The sequence below is a fragment of the Cygnus atratus genome, chromosome 29, assembly GCF_013377495.2.
Source record: "Cygnus atratus isolate AKBS03 ecotype Queensland, Australia chromosome 29, CAtr_DNAZoo_HiC_assembly, whole genome shotgun sequence".
NCBI classification, from domain to species: Eukaryota; Metazoa; Chordata; class Aves; order Anseriformes; family Anatidae; genus Cygnus; species Cygnus atratus.
In genome coordinates this window covers 1,789,142-1,811,524 of record NC_066390.1, presented here as the reverse complement: position 1 = coordinate 1,811,524, position 22,383 = coordinate 1,789,142, and the positions used below count along the sequence as shown (strand labels likewise).

General features: G+C 45.0%; 1 protein-coding gene across 1 annotated transcript; it reads right to left on the bottom strand.

Annotated features, from left to right (window-relative positions):
- Window positions 1–554: 554 nt before the first annotated feature.
- LARP4 (La ribonucleoprotein 4) lies at window positions 555–21,283 on the bottom strand. The gene is given in 18 exon segments (XM_035570334.2): window positions 555–4,090; window positions 4,092–4,213; window positions 4,216–4,444; window positions 4,646–4,814; window positions 5,092–5,213; window positions 5,754–5,912; window positions 6,107–6,155; window positions 6,936–7,169; window positions 10,061–10,164; window positions 10,648–10,857; window positions 11,503–11,556; window positions 11,948–12,058; window positions 13,122–13,225; window positions 13,618–13,754; window positions 14,240–14,315; window positions 14,639–14,797; window positions 15,518–15,662; window positions 21,163–21,283. Coding segments are annotated over 18 exon segments (2,337 nt in total). The 5' UTR covers window positions 21,181–21,283; the 3' UTR covers window positions 555–3,955.
- Between the last annotated feature and the right edge of the window lie 1,100 nt (window positions 21,284–22,383).

Sequence of the window (22,383 nt, the reverse complement as noted above, 5' to 3'; positions counted from 1 at the left end):
TGTACATTAAAAACAGACTCAATAAGCCTCTTGAAGTGCCTATGCTAAAGGCACTTAAGAGAAGAGCCAACTAAAATACTACACCAAACCAAAATTATGTACCATCCTAAAGGAAGCTCAGACTATATGTAATATATACACACAAAGAAGAGCATGATAAATCATTCAGATTAATGGCAACAATCTTATGTTTCAGAAGGAAATATCAAAATTAGAAACAAAAATTCTATTGCATATCTGTAGTAATCAAGGATTTACAAAAAAACTTATCAGAAGCAATTTCCCCCCGAAGTGCATTTCTGTTGCATTGTCTGTAATACGGCGCATTTTACAAATTTAAAATATCATCTGTACATACCAGATATTTTACCCCAGGTGACCATTCACTTGGGTAACAGTAAAAATAGCGGACATTTTCAAGACAATTAAGCTGATATTGACAAAGTAGTAAGGCCATAGCTATTTAACTACAGTAAAGCATTGATTAAGTCACTTATTTGCTACTGATCTGCCACAGTATCATCTTTCTCTTCTGGTTAATAGAGTGGGTTACATTTTTATTTTTTTATTTTTTTAAAACCTACTGCTAAAACTGCACCATCATACTGTGCCAAGCTAACTTTTTTTTTTTTTAAAAAAAACAAAGCAGGAATGTAAGATACTATAAAACTAACTTAATTTTAGAAATCAAAAGAAATTTTGCACTTTTAATTTTACTATCACATGCAAATAATTACTCCTCTTTTCACTCCCCAGCAGAAATACAAGAGAGTGGCCCAATCTTCTCCATGCACAATAATTTGGAAAAGAACTTAACTGGGGAAGTATATTTCTGTAGCTAACAAAAAGTCAACAATTCTGAAAACAAGTCACAACAGTTCATGAAATTGAAACTTACATGTGATTTGCACCTTCTGGTATTTAATATCAGCAGAGTAGGAAAACGTGTGTTTACATCATGTGGTAAGCTACCAAGAAGGAACCACTGAGAACTGTTATTTATCATTTCAAGTGCGCTCTGAACACTGTTGCTGAACAAGGGGCAGTTTCAACTCTGCTGCTGATGTGATACAACCAAAGTGAAACCAACGAGCTGCCCCCAGCAGTCAATCTGGCTCCCAAGTGATCTTTTTGTCCCTGTTTTCCCCAGTCAGAACAGGCAAACTTCATGTGGAGAGACGCAACAGCTTGCCCCAGTACGTTACAGGGATGAGAATTTAGCAGCTAGCCCAAGTTAAATGTTTGCCATGCAATACGAGTACTGCAGGAGAACTTGCACACAGAACTATGGTTTTCACAGCCTTCATATTTACTTGGTTATTCCCCCCGACACACAAAGAATTACAAATTAAAAAAAAAAACAGTATAAGTTGCAAGGGGGGGGAAGGAGGGGAATGCTAATGTTAAATCCTTGCACACAGGTATTAAATAAATAATTATGAGTGCCCTAATTTGATAAAAGTTTGAATATGCTGGAAAAAGCCAACAGGTTTACAGACTTATTTGCATACACTGTACAAAAGCCATATTCTGCTGCTGGAAAATGCACACCCAGGTCATACAAAGCATCCTTTCCACGGTCAAGTTTTTCCAATTACCGTTCAAGAAAGACTGAACTGCAGTTAACCCTTTTCCACATGTAGGAAAACGAAACAAGTTACATTTCACAATTGTTTAAAAAAAAATTCTATCTTTCAGCACTACAAGGTTATCGTATGCACTGCACTGAAAGCGGACGCCTACATGGGTCACAGTTAGCGTGCCACCTTTTCCACGGAGGCCAGAGATCAACATCTGCAAAAGCCTCTTCCCAACGAACTTCCTTGCAAACAGCAACCAGCTGAAGGCAGCTGTTAGCATCCCAAAACGTATTCAATTTCGCAATGACAGCGCACATCTATCTAAACATCTGTGACTATCATACAGTTTTTTTTTCCAGTTTGACTGCAGTAATTGTTTATAGCCTTTAAACTGATTAAAGATTAACTCTGAAATTCACTGCATTTCAGAACTTTAACATTTCAAAACACTTAAAACTTCTCTATCATTCCAACAAATGTAGCATTATTGAAATAAACGGAGAAGGGTTCTGTAAGCATCCCTAAACTGTAGATGTGATCAACGATTTTTTTTTTTATTTTATTTTTGCTAAATTAAAAAAACCTTCCAAACCTAGTACAGGTAGTCTAAAAGTGAGTAATGATTTTGGTTGTTTTTTGCTTTTTTAATATATGTGTGTATATATATATATATATATATATATAAAACATGCCTAGAAATGAACAGTTAACTGCATAAATACATTATATTGTGTTATGAATCAAATCAAAGCAATTGCCAAGCTGAATAATAAGTTAGAGAAATGACAACTCTGGCTTTATATATATATTTATAAAAATAGATATGAGTGTTCTCAAAGCAGTTGATAGAGAATGCCTACTGAGTAAGAAGTCGCCAAGGGTTATCTGGCTAAGAAATCAGAAAATGAAAAATTTCACAGTTATTTTAACTGCCACTTACATTCATTCTAATGGCAACACTAGCATATATTACTAAGATGTTTATGGTATATATCACAATTGAGTTTTCCAGTGTTCACAACTTACGACTTTAAATTTGTACACTTGCTATTCACTAAAAAAAACAGAAAAGAAAAGAAAAAAAGGTGTGATTCTTACTGCTGGAAGCTACTTTTCCCTAACACTTTATACAGAACTTTGAACCCTGGCATGCTGATTTTGGCAGATTAATGCACTGAATTTTCCTATTTCAGTCATTGTGGTAATCACCTTTAAACTTCACCACTTACTACACAATAGTGTTGCAAATTTAGTCAGCAAATAGCTAGGCAAGATGCTACCTTTCAAGTAGCTTCTCTGAACACGAGGGTTTTTGTTTAATTCTTTACCTTTAGTTCCACTTTGAACAGTTAAAAAGAAGTCAGTTGTTACTATATCGGCTGTAAACAATGAGCTCCCAGTACACAAACCCTGATTTCTAATATACAGCCATCCAGTATCCTACTCCAGAACACAAAGATAGGTCAGTAATAACTATTCAAAACCAGACCCCACTTTGAGCCTGGTGGGGCGCACAGGGCTCTGTGCCCAGAGTCCCCATCCCCAAGAGAGAATTCCATGTCTGCAGCTGGAATTCCAGGCTCTTTACCTGTGAAGCTAACATCGTGTACTGCGTAGCTGTCCACCAATCCTACACTGGGCCTGCCTCTGGAAAACATACCAAGATACCACAGAAGTCTGTGTTAGAGATTAGAGAAAGTAACAAGCAAGAAAACAAACGAACAAACGAAAACCCTATAAAGTTGCCCTCAAAAGGAGGCAAGGAAAATGGCAAATGAATAACTCTGACATGCTCCCTTCTGCCTCCTTCCAAGTGCGTATACAAGACAATTTTTGCTGTCCACGTGCTCTGATCTACAATCCAGTCTCCTGTAAAAAATATAGTTTAAAAAGCTTGCTGAATGAATTACTAGTAAGGTCAAGAGACTCTACTCCAAGCTGGAAACACAAAGTTTACTACAGTAGTACATTCAGTTTTTATCATCAGTGACTAAGTGATGACAACAGTATCTGGCTGCACTCATTCAACTCACACGCTGACCAAGCACCTCAGCTGCAGATGTGCTCTGCAATGCAAGGCCATTATGGCAGACGCATCATCCTACAAGCCAAGTGTTAAATAGGTTAAAAAAAACTTCTAATTTTACAGAAACGCTCATTTTTCAAAAAATAATAATCTCTTATCCTTTTCCTCCTACACCGAGGGACATGTTAATTTGTCAATTCATATTCTCTCACTTTGTCAAAACGCTAGTTTCACAACCCCAAAACTGATTTCAAGCAGGAAACCCTCTGCAAATTAAAAACAAAAATACAAAAATTATAATCTCTATATTTATATTGATTGGAATCCTCCAGCATTTGTGAAATCACTTTCAGAGATGAATTTTGGGACCCTCCACAACTTCTCCATACAAGCCACACTCCAGTTCAGTATTCCCCTTCACGAATACTTCTTTCTCACAGTCTCCTTTGCTGCTTATTAGTCCACAGCTCCAATTAAACAGAGAGTAATTGGCTGGACAGCGTTACTTTGGTGACCGAGGTGGCACATACTGCTCCTTGCCGATACGTCGCGGTGCTCCCTGAGGCGATGATCTGCGTCCAAATTGGCGCCTCTGTTCCCTGATTTTCCCAGCAGCTCCCCGGGGAGGCCCGTTGCCTCGGAACCCCGAATAATCCTTCATTCGACCTTCAACCTTGTCGTGAGGCTTCTCCAAAGCCTTCTCAGGTGTACCATTTTCTTCATTTTTGGCAGGGGGAACTATGTTGGTGCGAAGTTCCCTAAGAGGCTGAACAGGAACTGGAGGAGGTTCCTTTGGGGGCTTCTGGCAGACTTCAGCGTAACTTAGCTTGCGTGGCTCCTTTGGGACCAAGGGAGAAGAGCAAGGTTTACATACCAGAATACCCACACTGTGTTCTTCCACACTATTCCAAGGCCACATACAGGGAGTGATTAAGCCCCAGCTGTGGCCAACTGCACAGAAGAGCTCCCAGGTGCTACAACTGCACACCCGAGTGAAAGCTCCCCAGGTTGTCCACTCAGCCCCTGCTCTGGACCTTACCTGCATCAACACAGCAGGAGCCGCACTTGCATTAGCAGAAGATGAAGCGGTATTTGTCCTTGGTGGCTTTGCAGCACTGACAGGACAGACAGACACGGATGGAGAAGTGTGGCTCGTAACATCTTTCTGAACAGCCACTTCTTCCGGTTTGCTGTCTGGCTGAACTGTGCTGTTAAATCAAGTTAAACAAGTTAACGTTTAAGACTACTAACACAGAAATCAATGTTTGAGGAGATCTTTGAGGCCACAACTGCAGTTTTTGCAGAACAGAAAGGTTCAGCTTTTATTGCCACAATTTGTTATTTTCATCTAGTGGCATCTAGAGAGGCTACCTACCACAAACAGAGAAGGAAGGACAGACATTATTGCCACCTTGCAGGACTCCAGCTACAATCTTAGTCAGAACGCCCAAGTTTTAATACTCTCAGTTTAAGTAAACTGCATACCTTAACACCACAGCTTCACTCTGACCTGATGAACTCGCACTTGTCACAGGCTGTTGGACAGTGCTGTGCGTCTGTTCTTCCTGAGCAGGAGTCGGACAGCTGGACAGCAACTCTTTGCTTTCCTGTACAGAAAGAGTAAGTTGCAAAATATGGAAGAAAATAGCAGATGCACTTAAATTGCTCCTCATGACAGTACAAGAGAAGGGGAATATTTCCAAAGGCTGTCAATTATAGAAATTCTACTTCTGGACCATCAGCTCTAAACTAATCACCCTTTATATGGGTGAAACCCATGGATAAACCCCCAAATCAGTCTTTTATCACACAAATTATCAACGCCTAAGTTCCACCAGCTCAAGTAGCAAATTCACCTGGATACAGCCCTTGCCTAAACTACACACAAGCTGTTCCTACTTCAACAGCCAACAGTCCTCATTTGCCTGCTTTATGCCAAAACAGTACTGAGCTTACAGTAGTTAACTACAGATGCTTCAGGAAGCCAAGGCAATCCAAGAACAGAAAGGCAGAAAATGCACTTAATATGATGTACAGACTTAAAGCTGCACATTAGAATGCTTTAACACAAACAATTCTTTCAGCAGGGGAGAAGGAAGACACAGCACATCCATATTTCTGTTTGCATGCCAGAGATGAGCAGGTACCTTTTCTTTGCAGATTCCTTTAACAATGTCAGACATCCTGCTCTCCAGCACAGGCTCTCCTGGTATTTTTGCTGTGCTGCCAGGCAAAGGTGGGAAATTTGATGCTAGCAAGTCAAACTTTGGTGTTGGAGTCTTGGTTTCTGCTGAAGGCTGAGGTCTCTAGAGAAAGAAAATGTTAACAAAGACATGACATAGCACTGATAGTACTGAAAGCAAGTGTTGGTGAGTTTTCTAGAAACACTGAATGCCCACAACAATATCAAGAATTTAAGGACTATGCCATTCCTTCAATAAATGCAAAGCCAATGCGCTGCACTTCACATAACTCCTTGCAATAAGGAAGTGGAACTTACCGAGATCCGGTCATCTTCTCGTCTTCTTCGACCTCTGAAAATGTTCCTCCTGTGAAGGCAAAACCAAGTCACTAAGTGCATTCATCTAGCTCAAGCACACAGCTGCACAAAAGGGACCCTGTGGCAGCGGGATTCGCAGCAGCCTACTGATGTTTCTCAAGACACAGCGCTGGGCTGTTCTCCATCTTCAAGAGGTCAAAGCTCTTATACGGCTGGAACGCAGCCAACACGGGAAACAATTTCTCTTTTCTCTCCCCATGGAGGAGGTACCCTAAGCATTGTATCTGAACGAGCACAGTGATAATTAGACTGCAATATTATAGAATAATATTCTATAACTTCATACAAATAAACTTATCTACCTGATTTCTCACTTCTCTATCTTGGTCTCTTAGTTTTTAAGCGTCTTAAATCTGAATTAATACACAAAAGATTAAAAACAGTTGATCTTACAAAGTTGAGGAGCATCAAATTCCTAAACCGAGGATTTGCTTATTATTTACACCAAGAAAAATACTGACTTTAATTCATCAACTGTTTTTATACAGGAGACCAATAAGTTCTTCTGAAATAATGACACCTTACTATCTTCCTGTAAGGTATTTGTCAGAACTAACAGGCGTGCAGCCAAGCAGGAAACCTTCACGCCCACAGTTGAGTATTTATCATGCTCCATGTATTTAGATGTCACTTTTCCCCGGTCACTGTTTACAGCAATATATACTGTGCTAATGGTTGATGATCCTTGGTTCAAAGTCATTTCAGCCTCCACCACCATGCCCCAACCGCATTGTTGTGTCACAGCAAATAAGCAAACAGAGGTCTTTACCTGCCCCTGCCAATGCCATAATCTCCATTCTGCTCTATCTGCGCGGTAGGAGAATCCTTCTGGGAATACCCTTGGTCTTGGTGCCCAGTTAACGTACTGTTATGGCGCTCCATAACAAAATTCCTTGAGTTGGTTCTGTTCAGTGGTCCGTCCCCCATTGACACGGTACTGGCAGCAGCTGGACCCTCCACGGCATGTTCGGAGCTGTTTGATGATCGGAAGTGAGGCTTCACACTGCAGGACACACAGACAAGAGGCTCTGCAGTCCAGAGTTTAAAGAACAAGAGGCAAAGCTACCACCAACTACAGTTTGTAGCTGACAAGAAAGGAGAGGTTAGCACGTACTGGAACTTCACCAGACAAGTCTTGGTTCCTGAACTTTCCTGAACACTTATGAAGAACAGAATCTGTTCTTCCTTACCTTCATCTACTCCTTTCATTCTAGTTCTCTCGCAACCTCCCTTCCTGTCAAGCACTGCCAGTACAAGAAAACACGGAGATCACTGCCTGACAGAGACCAAAGGAAAACAAAGGCCACAGAACGAGGGGAGGCACAAGAGCCAGAATAACCCAAACCTGGACCTGCAGCATGGGCACAGGGCTTTGGAAAGTGAGCTGGAGAACTAAGCCAAGCCTGAGGAACAAAACTTACTTCACCACGAGCAAAAAAATGAACTGAAACAAGAAGCTGGGAGTAGTCAATGACTGAACAGGGTGAAGAAAACAGGGCAGATAAGGCTAGGGTAGCTGAGAGCCCACATCCCCAAGGGCCTGAAAGGCCAGGATCTTAGCCCCACTGCTCTTGTTACCAAACACCCCCAGGACTGACTCTGCAGTTTACACTACCTCAAACCTTTTACCCAGTTATTGATTATTCAGCATCAAAGCTGTATTTCCTTTGAACTGTGCATGCTCAGTGTTACTACTTGTTAAAGCTCAGGGTCTTACACAGAGAATTACCCAGAAAAACTCCGACCCACCAGAAAGCAGAACAAAACCCATCTTTTAATATCCCAGTACTGAGCGTTCAAATTCATCTGCTTTGCCAAAGACAATTTAAATTAGCTTTTAGATGGCTGGACATAAAATTATCAACAGTAGCACTGTAGGTTTTGTCACAAAACCCAGCCTTCCTTTCCCACAAGGATGTTGCAACAAATCAGGGCAAAATAAATATAACCAGCTTAAACAAATGTTTTGCTACAGACAAAAATCCAATATTTAACTAGTGACCGTCTGTATGGCAAAACAAATGAAGCTTAATGAGTCAGGGCAGAAACCTAAAAGCAGCAGCTGAACGAGCATCTCTGAATGAACTCTTCTGCAGTTCCAGAGACAATACACCAAACAAAGATTAATTTATACTTGGCTCCTTTAAGCAGCAGTAAGAACCAGTTTCTAGGCCCCAATAAGGGCAAGTTTTCTATCAGCAATAAGCACAGGGAAGAGGAGGTAAGCCAACTAAATTCTCCCATTTTGTTCAGCTCGCTCTTAAAACGGAAAGGGTTCTCAGGTCTTTGTTCAGCCCTCAGATCTCATAATCTTACCCGTCATTGAGAAGGCCACAGTCTTACCTGGGCAGAAGAGCAAAGCAGAAAAGACGAGGAAAGATAAGAAGGAAAAAAAAGAGCAGAGAGGAAGAGAGATGATGTCAAAGAGCAAAAAGAAGGAAAAGCATGAAGTGCAGGCTGCCCAGACAACTGACTGTTGGACCTGTTCTCTCTTAGCGCGATACTTGATCATCACTGGGCCAAACCTTCAGGGCTGTGCATCACTGTTACTTTGGCAGTCCCCTGCTTGCAGAGGAGTCCTGCTGAAGCATAATTCCTGTCTGCTTCTAGAACATGAAGATTTATTACTGCAAAAGCAGAGCTTTGTATGAGCACAACAGTTGAACAAGATTAATAGGAAAGATAAGACAACCAAGACAGACCAGCAGAACCTGTACATGCTTGACCCTGAAGCCATAACTTCCCAATAATTGAAGTTTTACAAATTAAAGTCTTAAAAAATAAAGTCTTAAAGATAACCCAATGAGTTTTAAAAGCTTAATTTTTTTTTTTTAAGCTTTAAACAGATGTGATCTACAAGAAGGCAGTGAATGTGTGGGCATGTCAAGACGTTAATCTTCAGGCACATACAACTTTTGTACATATTCAGCATCCACACTTCCGAGATGATCCATATACGGGAAGAGTTCTACAAGTTTTAAGTTTGGACACAGTTAAAGTTAAAAAAAAATCAACTTCAAGAATATCTTAGTTGGGAGCTGCACAGCTGTAACAGAATTAGCTGCCTCTTCTCCTAAGCAGAGTCGTACTACCAGCCTCAGAGCCTGTATTAAGACACCGCTGAGTCACCACAGACCAAACTTCCAAGTTCATCCTCTGCCAGCTGCCACAAACCTTAACTGCATCACAAAAACATTCATGGAACCGGCAGTTGTCAACCGATTTCTCAAACAGTATACAAAACAATTCCCGTGCTACCAGCCCTCATGCTGAATACAGTAAAAGAGCTTGCAAATAAAACAATTTCCACCCACACAAACAGATTACTACTCTATTGTATTTACAGAGTACTGTTCCAGCAAATACAAAGCTGTTTCCTTCACCCCAATGTTTATATCTGAGCTGAGTCCTTACAGTTATCAGGAAAGATGGGGATAAAGCAAATAAATTACAAGTAACAGACTCAGCAGCAAGCAGTTTTAGCGTAAGCAGTCAGGGCATGCAACTCTCAGCTGCATAAAATGAATGGCTCTCTGCACGACTAATCACACAACAAGAAAAGCTTATGTTTGTGCTGCAGGAGTTTATAATCTGCGTATAACAAACATAATTAGAAGTATTACCTTAAGAGGAAGTTAGTTATTTGTCTGCAGAAATTCCTCCGAGACTTTTGCAGGAATTACCTTTGCTCTCTCCAGCACGTACGTCTGGTATTTTAGGATCTTAAGCTGCCACCTTTATTTTTATTTTATTGTATAAATCAAGTTGAACGTCACACGTATTTAATAAAATATGTAACCAATCCCATTGTGAGGCACTGTACAAGTGCAGAGAACACTTCAGGATCAATACTCAGAGTTCTCAGAGAGCACACAACTGACACGGCTATCTTACCGATTTCTATGGAATGGGCGACCTATACTCAAAGAAGCAGCATTTGTTTTATATGATCCTGGTGTATTAAAGCCATTCACAAATCCACCGTTAGGAAAGGGGGCCTGCAACAGACAGAACAGTTTCAATGGCTGAATTTAAAAGAAGAACGTTTGCAAATACACGAGATCAGTTTCAGCAGTTATTCACCTCGTCTGTGTGTACTTTTATGCTGGGCTACTTTACCTACTATGTTTTAATCTTACTACTAAAGAGAAAACCCCACCAGATAAACAGCCTGCAAATCTACTTCAGTGCCAGCCCTCTGGTTCCTGACAGAGCTACAAAGTTCCTCCGGTAACACTGGCCACTGGCTAATGGAATTCCACAACAAACTTTGACAACGGTAGGCACCCAACAGAGAGACCCACAGCCTATTTGACAGGTTGTACCAGGTCCCTGACCTAATTTATCGTAAAACAGAGGAATCTGACTAGAAAACCTCTCTACTCTGCAGCTGAAAAGCCCACACTGATTTGTTATCCCATTTATTACTGATGCTTTGGGCTAGCTCCCCTTGTTTTCAGCAAGTAGCAGCTGTTACTTACCAGTGGTGTTTCAAAGTAAGGTGCAGGACTTGGAGACCATGTTTGAGGCACAATGCTGTAAATAGAGTACTGCTGAGGACTATATACAGGCTGCATAAACAGTGGTGAGGCAAACTGTGCTTGTGTTTGAACTGGCTGAGTATAAACACTGGAATCTACTACCCGGTAACCATTCTTAGCAAAAAACGTGTTGATGGCTTTTATCCTTGCCTGTAAGATATCAATTCACATCACAGGCATTAGAAGGGAGAAAAGGAGAAGCAGAACACGAAATCTTTATTGCCTACTGAAACTGCAACAGAAGGGATGTAAGGGGAAGTAGGTTGGTTACTGCTTACAAATAAGATCTGGTAAAAATAAATGCAGATTACATTCTTAGAATGTGCTAAAAGGAAGGATACGTATGCTACTTTAGCTAGAGAATCTCTGAAGTTTAAAATAACACGGCTTTCTATGGCAGCAATTGTCCAGACTCCAACTTTGACAATTGCTCTCGCAGTACAACCAGCTGGCTTCAGCCTTATTTGTAGAGCAGCTAACAAACCAGAGACTCAGGATGGCAAGAGTCCCTCTCCTGAGCTCTGCAGACCCAGATTCTTGGGCAAGCAGAGAAGGGAAGATGAAACAAGAATGTATTTCACACCTCCTGGGAAGCAGCACTGTGAATAACCGGCAGTCACCGAATGGTAATTTTTCAAAGCTACTCATGACCTCATTCAAGTTAATAGCCTACAGAGCAAGTGTTACGAACTATCTAACCCACGGTTAATTCTTTACCTCCCCACTCCCATAAACACACAATATCACTTCAACAAACAGTATGTTATTCTGAAATCTCAAGTGAAACACCCTTACCATTATTGGCTTGCCCTGAAAGGTTTTCACTTCTTCCCTTAAGTATTTAAATGCCTGCACAAAAAAAGATTAACGTTATAATAACTTGATAAAACTGTACTGCTTAAAGGACTTTATATGTTTTAACATGAAATACTAGCAACGTGCTTCCCTGTTAGCCCAGGTAAATTAACTAACACTTCAAATTCAGGATACTAGATAGTAGTTATGGCTGGTGAGTATAGAGGCAAGAGGAAGATGAGAGTTATAACCCTAATTTCTCAGCTTTTTTCTTATTAACTAGAATTTGCCAATAGCCTCTTAAAATAACAAAGGGGGTGGTGAAGAAATCAGTAAATAAACAAACAAGCCTTTTAGCTACAGGCAGCACACACACGCTTCTCTTGAGCAGGGCAAGTACCAACAACAAAGTAGAGATGTCATTATAAGTCGAAGGCTGCCTTACCTGTTGGGCGTCCGTATCTGACTGGAATGTAACGTACCAGTTGTTGTTGTGAGCAAACTCACAGCTTATTACTTTGGGGCAGTTTTCATTTTTAAACAGAGCTTTAACCTCCTAGGGAAGAGAAAAAGTCAGGCAGTTAAGGGGAGGTAGCTCAAGCTCTAAGCTGTAAGATGAACAGTAAGCCAACAAAACTTTGGACTCCAGCTCCTCAGCAGCAAGTTTCTCTTGACCAGGAATGCTCTTTGATTCCCTTCAACAGGTCTGCAGAACAACAACTTGTCCTCTACCAGTTTATGAACTAAATAATACAAACCCAGCCTGCTGATCTTCCCAAATAAAATGTAGCAGGCACAGCTGGTTAAAAATAAAAAAAAAATCAGGACCAGAGTAGAACTGGTGATACTTCCATATGAAAGAAGTAACAAAAAAAAAAAAATCAGATGATCAGGACCGTCTTCTAGACAACAATGACTCTAAGGAGTATTTCTAAACCAAGGCAACTTGACAGCTTTGCAACAATCAACCAGATTTTACATACAGGGCAAATCAGCTGTTCAGCATTTGCATTAAAAGATCTAATTAAAAATGCTAGTAGACAAAAACCCTGTGTTACAACTTTAAAAAACAAAGAACAAAATCATTCCGTTAGCCAAATATCAGTAGGAATTTTATTATCCTCCCTTCTCCGAACATAATGAGCTCAGCTCATATTGGGCCACAATGAATGAGAAATGTGTGTGTTTAATAACATATCTCGCTGCCAAAACAACCATCTGACTTCAAGTAAAGTTATCACTGTGACAAAAATTCAGCCTGAATTCCAAACTATGCCCTGGACTGATTTTATTTTTGGATCTAAAAAGAGACCAGTGCAAACTTCATTCCGGAAAAGCCCAGCTAGCTCAATTTTCAGTGGAAGTTTTCTTAAAAGCATTTTTAGGTATTAAAAAATAATAGGGAGAGGCAGCAGCAACTATTTTTTTTTGTTATTGTTTGGCTTTTTCAACAGTGCATCCAGGCAGAGAAAAATACTTACATGGTTTAACAGAAAAGTATCAGAGTTTAATTAAATACCAGTTGACCTTCTAAGCAACACTTTCTGTTGCGGTTTGAAGCATTGCTGAAGACCCCTTCCAAAAACATCAACAGGCTTTTGTTTCCTTGTAATTCTTACCTCTATAGGTGTTGTTTCAGGGATCTCACGGAGAATGATGATACATCGTTTGTGGTTTGGTCTTACTTTCTCCCCTGTCTCATCCACTTGTACCATAGGAGAAGCTAAAATAAAAATATAAAAATTGGCTTAATATTGAACATTCTACATAGCAAAGTAAAATCTCAGCAGTACTAGACTTAATTACTTCTAGTAATTAGTATTTTTCACAGTGAATAGAAGAGCAGGCTTACTCCCCCCCAGAAAAACACTTTCATTGCTACCAATATCCTAGAGTGGTCTCCAACTGGAACAGACTTAGGAAGTTTAGTATAAAGCATATCTAGAATTCAGGAGCCTGGAACAGCCACTTCTATACAAACATTCTTTGCTAGATTCTCTTCACTATCTACCAGAAAAATATGCCATAACCAGCTAAGAGACTAGTACATTTTTTATTTAAAGTAAGGATGGATTCTTTGTTTTATTAATATAGATATCAAACAACCAAACTTACATCTCAAAACTTCAAGAATAAGGTCCATATCAGTTGTCAGCTTCTTAATACCTTCCATGTTAGCAATTGTCCATATTGGAACAAACTGATCGCTGTCCATTTGAGACATCAAGTAGAGGTCCTTTGAAAGATTCTCACTAAAAAGACATACATTCACTACTTTACAAAAATCACAAACTTTATTTACAGAAGCCTAAAAGCAACGGGATAACCACAGGCTTAAATATTCATTAATGCTATTCACAGCTACTCTAGCCAAAACATACTCAGATTTTTGCTCCTGGAGGAATTTCACGCAGATGAACAGAAAGCATAAGATAATTTAAAAAAAAATATGAAAATTATAGTGTTCTGCATGTCACTTTGTCTTAAAATCCTTTCCGCAGATATCTCTTCTGGTAACACACAGGCTGGATTCTCATTAGATGACAGGGACGCGTGGACAGGACTAAAACACGCCACAGGGTTTCTGAAGGATTTCAGCAAATCTTGTTTCATATTGTGAGCAACTCCTTTCACTCACAGTTAACATTTTTACGATAACATGTATCAAGCCAAAAAAAAGGAAATATTTGCTAAGTGTTTTAATAAAGGGTTCATACAAAGGGTTTATCAACTGTACCGTGAGAAGCAGAATTCAAGTTGTTTTCTCAAGCATTCTCTAATGTCTTCCGTGGACACAGCGGAGCTGCCTTCACCTGAAATTTATCACACTCACCATCAGATCTTAGTTTCACATTAAGAATACAATGCAAGAACGCATTTCATTGTACAACAGAAGTATGAATCCTTCTGGGTAATAAGGAGAGGAAAAGGTCATCTGAGACTTGCCTAAAGACAACCATAGTACACATTCCACGTTGCATCATTCCTGTCAAAATGATTTGGATCCCATGGGTTTCACCTGCTTGGCCAAGCGCGATAGCTGGCTTGGATCTCCTCGAAAACATCTAAGCTTCTATTCCAAATTTCTAACTGCAGCAGACATCATAAGATTACAGACTCTTACTTGAATACTCACCGGACACTTCATAGATTTGGTATCCAAGATCTTCAGTTGCTAAGACAATCCCATTTGCAGCCGCTTCATCAACTCCCGTGCCATTTCTTGTAGCTTCACAAGGCGTGGAATACATCACTTCATATTGCTTGCAGCTATCCTCTGAAATCTCTATGTTACCTGGTACAAAAATATATCACCAGAAGACCTACTATAAGGTTGAGCCTACTTCTATTTGAAAATGCCAACATTCAGGCAAACACTCAAGAATGCTGTACCCAAAAGGCTTAGATCTTCAATGTCCCCTTTGTGCAGGACAGCACTTTCTACCTCTCCATTTTCAGAAAGATCTAGTTTGCACTAGGGTCTCTGGGCTAAGTAAATAACAGGATCGCGAAATTGCAAGATCCGCCAAAATCGGGATGATTTAAAATACAGGCTTTCTGCCTCAAGTTTCATATATTTAAAGTTCCTAAAAACTTTGAAAAACTGCTTTGCAGTTTCTACTCCAGTACAACCGCTACCGTGCGCCAGCTTTCAGCAAACCTTAGTGATCTACCAGGACTGTAAGTGGCCCTCAGAACTTACTTTCGTGTTCACTGGGTCAAGATTCCCTCTTAGCGCGTTACTTAGTCATCACCGGGCCCCTTAGCACTGGTACCCTTGCCGAAGGATTCCATCCTAGCAGAGCTCTGGATTCCCTCTTGAACTCCTAAACAAAACCTGAGTGGCCCAACCTCTGATCTGTAAACAATTATTTTTCCTGTCTACTGCTTTGTCACATTCGTTTCATTGTTGCTACATCAGCACTAAGAACCTTAAGGACAAGAGCACGAGCTTTTTCCTCGCTGAACTCCTCCACTCAGCGCTAACAGCGGAGGACGTATCGTGACATCTCACCCTCGGGATGAGTCCCCTGAGCAGCTGCTGTGTCTTGCCACGAGTGCTCTGCGCCATTTGTTGGCGGCACAGCCTCACCGCTCCCTTGGGGTACTTCTTGCCACACTTTCGCGTTCGGGTTTAAGCCAGCACCTTTCGATGTTACCTGCTGAAGAGAGCAGAACGCTTCCGTTAGGAAAAACAACCCAAAGATGCTCTGGGAGGCAAGCCAGATGACACGGGCGAACTTAGTGATTTCCGATACAGATACACATCTCAAGTCCTGCTTAACAGCCTGGCTGTTAAGCACCTCTGTAATTTTTCATTAACCAAAGTGGGAAACTCCTTCGTATATTTTCCAAGTACTTTATTTCTGCCCCATTAGAAGTGTTGCCTCCAACCTGCGACATCTGACACCATCAGTAGAGGAAGCGGCTCGCTGTGAAGGGCTCTGGTAGCTCATCAGCTTTTAAGACTTGACTCTCATAATGCGCCACTCCCCCTTTCACCAGAAAGTGTTTTCCCTCCTCCAGACCCCCTTCCTAGAAAGGAAGCTTAAAGACCAAACAACAACAAAACCTACTACGTTCCAAGGCGAAGAAACCAGTGAGTTACTAAATTTAATGAGTGACGACTACCCTAACCAAGCATCGCCCACGCTACTGCAGGAGCCCTCGTGAGATTACACAAGCGTTCCCTGAATTCCCCATGACTTCACCTACACCTCACACACATGGAATGGTTTCGGTTGCAAGGAGCCTTAAAGACCATCCAACCCCCTGCCACGGGCAGGGACACCCCCAGCAGACCAGATTGCTCACAGCCCCGTCCAACCTTGCCTTGAGCACCTCCAGGGATGGAGGAAACGCGTGCTACCAACTTTCTTAAGCTTGTAGTCAAGGAGATAAACGCTTTCAAAGTGCCAAGATAAATATATGCACCATCACAGCCTGCTGGGGCGGGGAACAGGACCGTCCAGCTTTAAGACTGGGCAACAAGGATCACAACTAAGAGGGTAAATAAGACCGACGCGAGAAAGCACTGGACTCCAGCCTGTGATCACGCCCAGGTGACCGCTTATTTCTACAGCAAAAGATTGCGCCCTCCAAAGCCCCTTCCTGAGAGCTGCTCAGAAGCTCAAAGGCATTTGGGGCAAGGAGTCCGAAAATCCAGCACCAGCGCAGAAAATAAGCGTTGTAATGGCTTTCACTCTGCCGTGATGAAACGAACTCCTGCCCCCCAGAGAAGAAAACGAGGCTTTTGCAAGAATTCTCCTTCCACCAACTCCTGACTCCGTCCAAGCAGCGAACGCAATCTCTTCTCAGCAGCTTCCTTCAGACCCCGAAGGACGGCCCACTTCATTCACAACATTTGCTTGAATCCACGAGGCCGGAGCCACTAATTCCTGCTCCTATCTCAAAATTCACAAATAAGGAAGTTTGATATTTCAGAGTCCAGTCTGCTGGAGTCTGAAATCAAGGAGCGGCGGACTAGCAGGCCTCAAGCCTAAAAGCAGAAGGATAAGGAAGCAGTTGCAATAGCTTTATAGATAATTTCTCTGCCAAGGTCACACCTAGTTCCAAAGCTATTTTCTACAAGGACAAGCCCAAATCCGGCAACAAAAAGCCTCCGAACCCCAGAGAAGTTCAAGACAGTCACGACAGAGGGCAAAACACAGATGACGCTATTTGCATGGCCTCTTTTGGCACTCAAAATCTCCCAGGCGCAATGAGTTTAAACCACACCGCGACGGAGTTTTCACCCTCTTTCATGAATGCTAGCAGAAGAATATAGCTGGGAACAGAAAGAAGAACCAGCAGCAGTTCGGTGTGAAAGGACACGCACATTTCCCTTCTTATTTCTCACTGCAGTTCCCCTCCAACCAAAAGTTAGAAGGAAAGCCCGGTTACATGCTGTACCCACAAACTATCGCTGGCTGCTCCTGTGATGCAGCACACGTGTCAGCACGGGCACCTGCTTAAGAAAGCCACCAGATCCCATTTCCTGGGATTTACTTTTCATCACAGGAAAAGGCAGAGAAGACACATCCAGCAGGTGAGTCGTTATTTTATAAAACTAAACGCTGCCCCACTATCTTGTGTCGTACAGGTTGGTACCGAGATGGAAGGAATTGGAAGGGTTAAGTACAATGAAGTGAAACTGAAACATTCTAGGGAGATTACTACGCTCCCAAATCAAATCAGAATTAAAAAGCAACCTTCTGAGAAGGGAGGATGACGTTACTCGCATGAGCAAGTACTGAAAGTCGCACATGTTAACGTGGAATTTCAGAAATCGCAGGTTCAAGTGAAAAGCTGCAAGAAGCGGAAGAGACTCGGGCTGATAAAGAGCTGAAGGGACCTATTAATACAGCGTCTGAAATACACACCTGAAACACAGCGTGGGCTACTTCCTCTTTGTTCTAGAAACATTTAATCATACTTAATGCAATTCTGCACGGCCCGGCCCTGATGTCATGCAGCTTAGCAGCAAGTCACCGGGGGCTCCGAGAAGATGAAAAGTCCCTGATTTACATCAGCTTTTTGGAAATCCACCGTGCTCCGCTCCAGGAGCGGCGCCACTCTGCTCTGGCAAGGGGCTCTTCTGCAGAGAAGGCCAAAACCCCAATTCTTGCGTATTTACCTGAGGTTAGCAAACACCGAGGCCGTTTGATTGGCTGCAGAACAATCCTCCCAGCTGCTATCGGGAACTTTCATGGCGAGGTTAAAGCTTTACAGGGATACAAAGGTTAGGAACGCTCGCTGGTATCCATGAGCTGACCAAGCTGTCCTCCCCAGCCGAGCCTCGCTCCGGTTTACGTTACTTTCAGCCAACGTGGATCAAAGATTCTCCTCCAGAAATTCCTCCAAATTGACTACCAAAGCTTCTGCCTCGTCTTGACAAGATGGCAAAGATGATTTTCCTGATTGTAACAGTCTAAATTACGTGTCGCAGACTCAAATAAGCCAACAAAAATGAAAATACTCCCTTTCTTTTAAAGCAGTTTGTTTTAATGTGAACTCAAATCATCTTGCAACCAAAATCTTAAAGTTTGAGACAAACTTCCCGGAGCAAACTGACTCTCCAAAAGGGGCTCTAAGTGAAAAACCAAAAAGAGAATTTAATAAAACTTGCGGCGTGGGAATCTAAACATTTTCCAGAAGGGGAAAATAAGCAGAGAGAACAAAAAAAATAAGTCAGTGAGTCTACGGGAGGCTGGCAGAGAGGAGCCTTGTGCTGGCCGGGGGACACGACAGGTAGGGAACCACACCTGCAGCGGACGCAGACACGTGCTGCTGCAGCCACTGTCACCTTCCCAAAGCTCATCCAGGCTGCGAAGCGAGCCAAGAGGAGAGCCTGACGGTGTCGAAGCGAAAGCAACGCGCCAAACTCCTTCTGATTTGGCTGCAGGGTATCCCGTAACAGTCTGGCACTGAGTGTCCCAGGTAACTCCCAAAACACGCATAAATAATCACAAAAGAACTCCTTTTGCTGAACGCAGCGTGGTTTCTCATCAGCCAGTGCGAGCACCCCAGAACTAGGGGTGCCTCCTTCGTCCCTGGGGAAAGGGATTTGTCTGAAGACAGTGCCACGCTCACCTGGGTCGCTCACTCCCGGGTGAGCTGTGCCAGCAAGGCTCCGCGCTCCTCCCAGCCCTGGGTTTCCCACCGAAACACCTCGCTAGCAACAGTTCGGGCAGCGTTGAGCCCATCCCAAACACACGGATTTCAGTTTTTTTCCCCAATAAATTACTGATACGGTCCTACTGAGTTGGGAACACGCACCGAACTGACCCAAAGCTGGCACGGCCAGCCGCCACCAGGTCTGTTTTTCGCGATGCTTTCACTGAAACTCCTACCACAGCTTGGTTATCAAATGCTAACAGTCCGCCTGCCCTGGCTGCGAGCAAAAACCAACACCTACCCCAGATATTAACGCACGAAAACCGACGAGCCTTACACCGATACCTCCCTTCAGTAAGTTTTCTGAGCTAAGAGACTCTCAGGGCAAACAGAATTCCGCCCCTCACGCGGTGAAGAAATCAATTCCCGGTCAGCACGTGCATACGGCAGTTAAGCCTCAAACATAAGACTGACAGCTCGAGTCAGCCAGCTAATCCTCCCAAAAGCTTCAGGACTTCTAGATCAATCCTGTTCTGTAGCATATTTTTCAGGCAGTCCCAAAGAACCGGAGATAAATGCTGGTGTTTCAAGCGTTCGACTACAGCGTTTCCCAGCACCTGGTGAAGAGCTCAAGTTCCCTGTCCTGGCAGGGAAAAGGCACCTTCAAAAAGTCACGATCGTTCCCAGAAGCTCAAAATTAAACAGCATTGACGTTCCCTGAGTGGAGATCACAGAAGTTAACTCCCGATGCTATTGACAGAGAAGGACGGAGAGCAAACAAAGCGACTCAAACAAGCCGTGTTTGTGTTTTTCGCAGGATTCACCAAACCCCAAACACGCTGCCTGGCTCCGCAGGCCCCTGGCTCACTTCAGCTCCCTTTGAGCTGCCCAAGCCCCCTCCACAACCGCTCCACGGCACCAAGCAGAGTTCAGAAGCTGCCTCCCAGGCCTGCTGCTCAGAGGCTCAGCTCCTCTCCACCGCGCTGGGCTTCAGCCGAGGCTGGCTGCTCGCAGCTCCCGGCTGCCGGCACCGGGCCGCAGCTCGGATTAGCTCGAGGAGCTCCTCTTCCATTTAAATACTGGAAAACCAAATTCTTAAGGCTCGGCATTCTGTGCTCGGGCCACCTCTGCGCAACTCCACTTGCGGAACTAAGGCAATGAGCTTAAAAAGCGCTCCCAAAGCTTTTTATTTAAACGTTCTTAGCGCAGAACGCGTTCGCACCGAAGAGCACCACGGCAGGCCCGAGCACGCCGTTCGCAATCGCTCAGCTCCCCTCGGTTATTTCTCCACCAACGCAGCAGCTCTTCGCTTTGCACGCGACTTACTGCGAAAGTTTCAAGCAGCAGCCGCCGGCGTTTGTCCGGCGAACACCGGCGCCGCTCCTCCAGAGTCCGGGGCCGATTTTGCGCTTCCCCAGACCGCCGGGAAGGCGACGGAGAAGCGCCGGGAGCAGCGGCTGCGAAGCCAGGCCCGGAGCTCGCCTCGCGGCCGCAGCGCCCCGGGTGACCTCCGCGCCCGGGGACGCAGCGGCCGAGCCGGGAGCCGAGCCGGGAGCCGCTCGGGGCCGCTCCGCCTCGCCCGCAGCCCTCCCCCGGCCGCCCTCAGTCGCTCTCAGCGCGGCGGGAAGGGAATTAACGGGTTTAACGGGGGGCCGCGGCCGCGACTCCGGGCCTCGGAGGGGAAAAACAGCGGGGAGGGAGCCCCGGGGGGGCCGTGAGGGGAGCGGGGCCGTGAAGGGGCCGTGAGGGAGGCCGGGCCCAGCCCCGCTCCGCTCCCCGCAGGCCCCGCTCCCCGCCGCCGCTTCACCTTCAGGGCAGGCCGCGGGGCCGGGGCTCCCCGAAGGTCACCGCAGCGCCTCCGCGCCCCCGGCGGAACCTTCCAGAGCCCCGAGCCCCCGTTATTTCCCCCCTCCCTCTCCCTCTCCCCCCCCCCCCCCCCGCCCCGGATTTGCTGTGTCAGCCCCGTCCCCTCCCCCCCCCACGGGCGCCCGGCAACGTGCGCGGCCCTTCCCCGCCACATGGCCCGGCCGGGCCGGGCCTCACCTCGACGAAGAGCAGCATCGTGCCTTCCCCGGTGCCCCGGCTGCCCCTGGACCCCAGCTCCCCGCTGCCCGGCGGCGGCCGCACCAGCGGGACGGGGACACCCGGGCTCCGCCTCCGCCCGCTGCTGCCGCCGCCAGGCCCGGCCCCCTCCCGCCGCCCTCCGCCCGCCGCCCGCCGCCGCCTCTTCCGGGTTCAGCCGAGCGCTTCCGGGCCCGCCGCTTCCGGGCCAGCCCATTCCGCTCCCCCGGGGGAAGGGGGAGGAGGAACCAAGCGGGCCGCCAGGGGGAGCCAACTCCGCTGCCTCCCCCCGCGCGGGGCGGAGTGGGATGCGCCGGGGCGCTGGGCGGGAGGGGGACAAAATGGGGGCGCTGTCAGGGGAGAGGGCTGGGGGGTGAAATAAACGGCCCCAAATTCTTGTCCCGGCTGAGTTAGGGTCTCGGCGTTGTGCTTCTCAGCCCCCTCGCCCCCCGGTTTGGCCCCCATTTTCCTGCCGTTGTCTCCCCCCGGCAGGTGGCGGTGTTGAACAGCACGAAGCCGGCGAGGGTCCCCCTGCAACTCAGCCAGAGCCGTTGGGGTTCCTGAGGGAGTCGTCGGGGTTGGAAAGGCGAATTCATCCTGGCCAGCCGCCCCCTGCCACCAGCACCACCGAACCGTGTCCCCAAGCACCACAGAACCATGTCCCCAAGCACCACGTCCAACCTCTCCTTGAACACCCCCAGGGACGCTGACTCCACCACCTCCCCGGGCAGCCCGTCCCAACGCCTCACCACTCTGAGAAGAAATTTCTCCTCATTTCCAACCTAAACCTGCCCTGGCACAACTTGAGGCCGTGCCTTCTTGTCCTGTCATTAATTATCTGCGAGAAGAGGCCACCCCCCAGCTCCCCACAACTTCCTCTCAGGGACTTGGAGCAAACAGTCACAGAATCCCAGAATCGCCTAGGTTGGAAGAGACCTCCAAGATGACCGAGTCACTCTGACCTAACACTAACAAGTCCTCCACTAAACCATATCACTAAGCTCTGCATCTAAATGTCTTTTAAAGACCTCCAGGGATGGTGACTGAACCACTTCCCTGGGCAGCCCATTCCAATGCCTAACAACCCTTTCAGTAAAGAAGTTCTTCCTAATATCCAACCTAAACCTCCCCTGGCGCAACTTTAGCCCATTCCCCCTCGTCCTGTCACCAGGCACATGGGAGAATAGACCAACCCCCACCTCG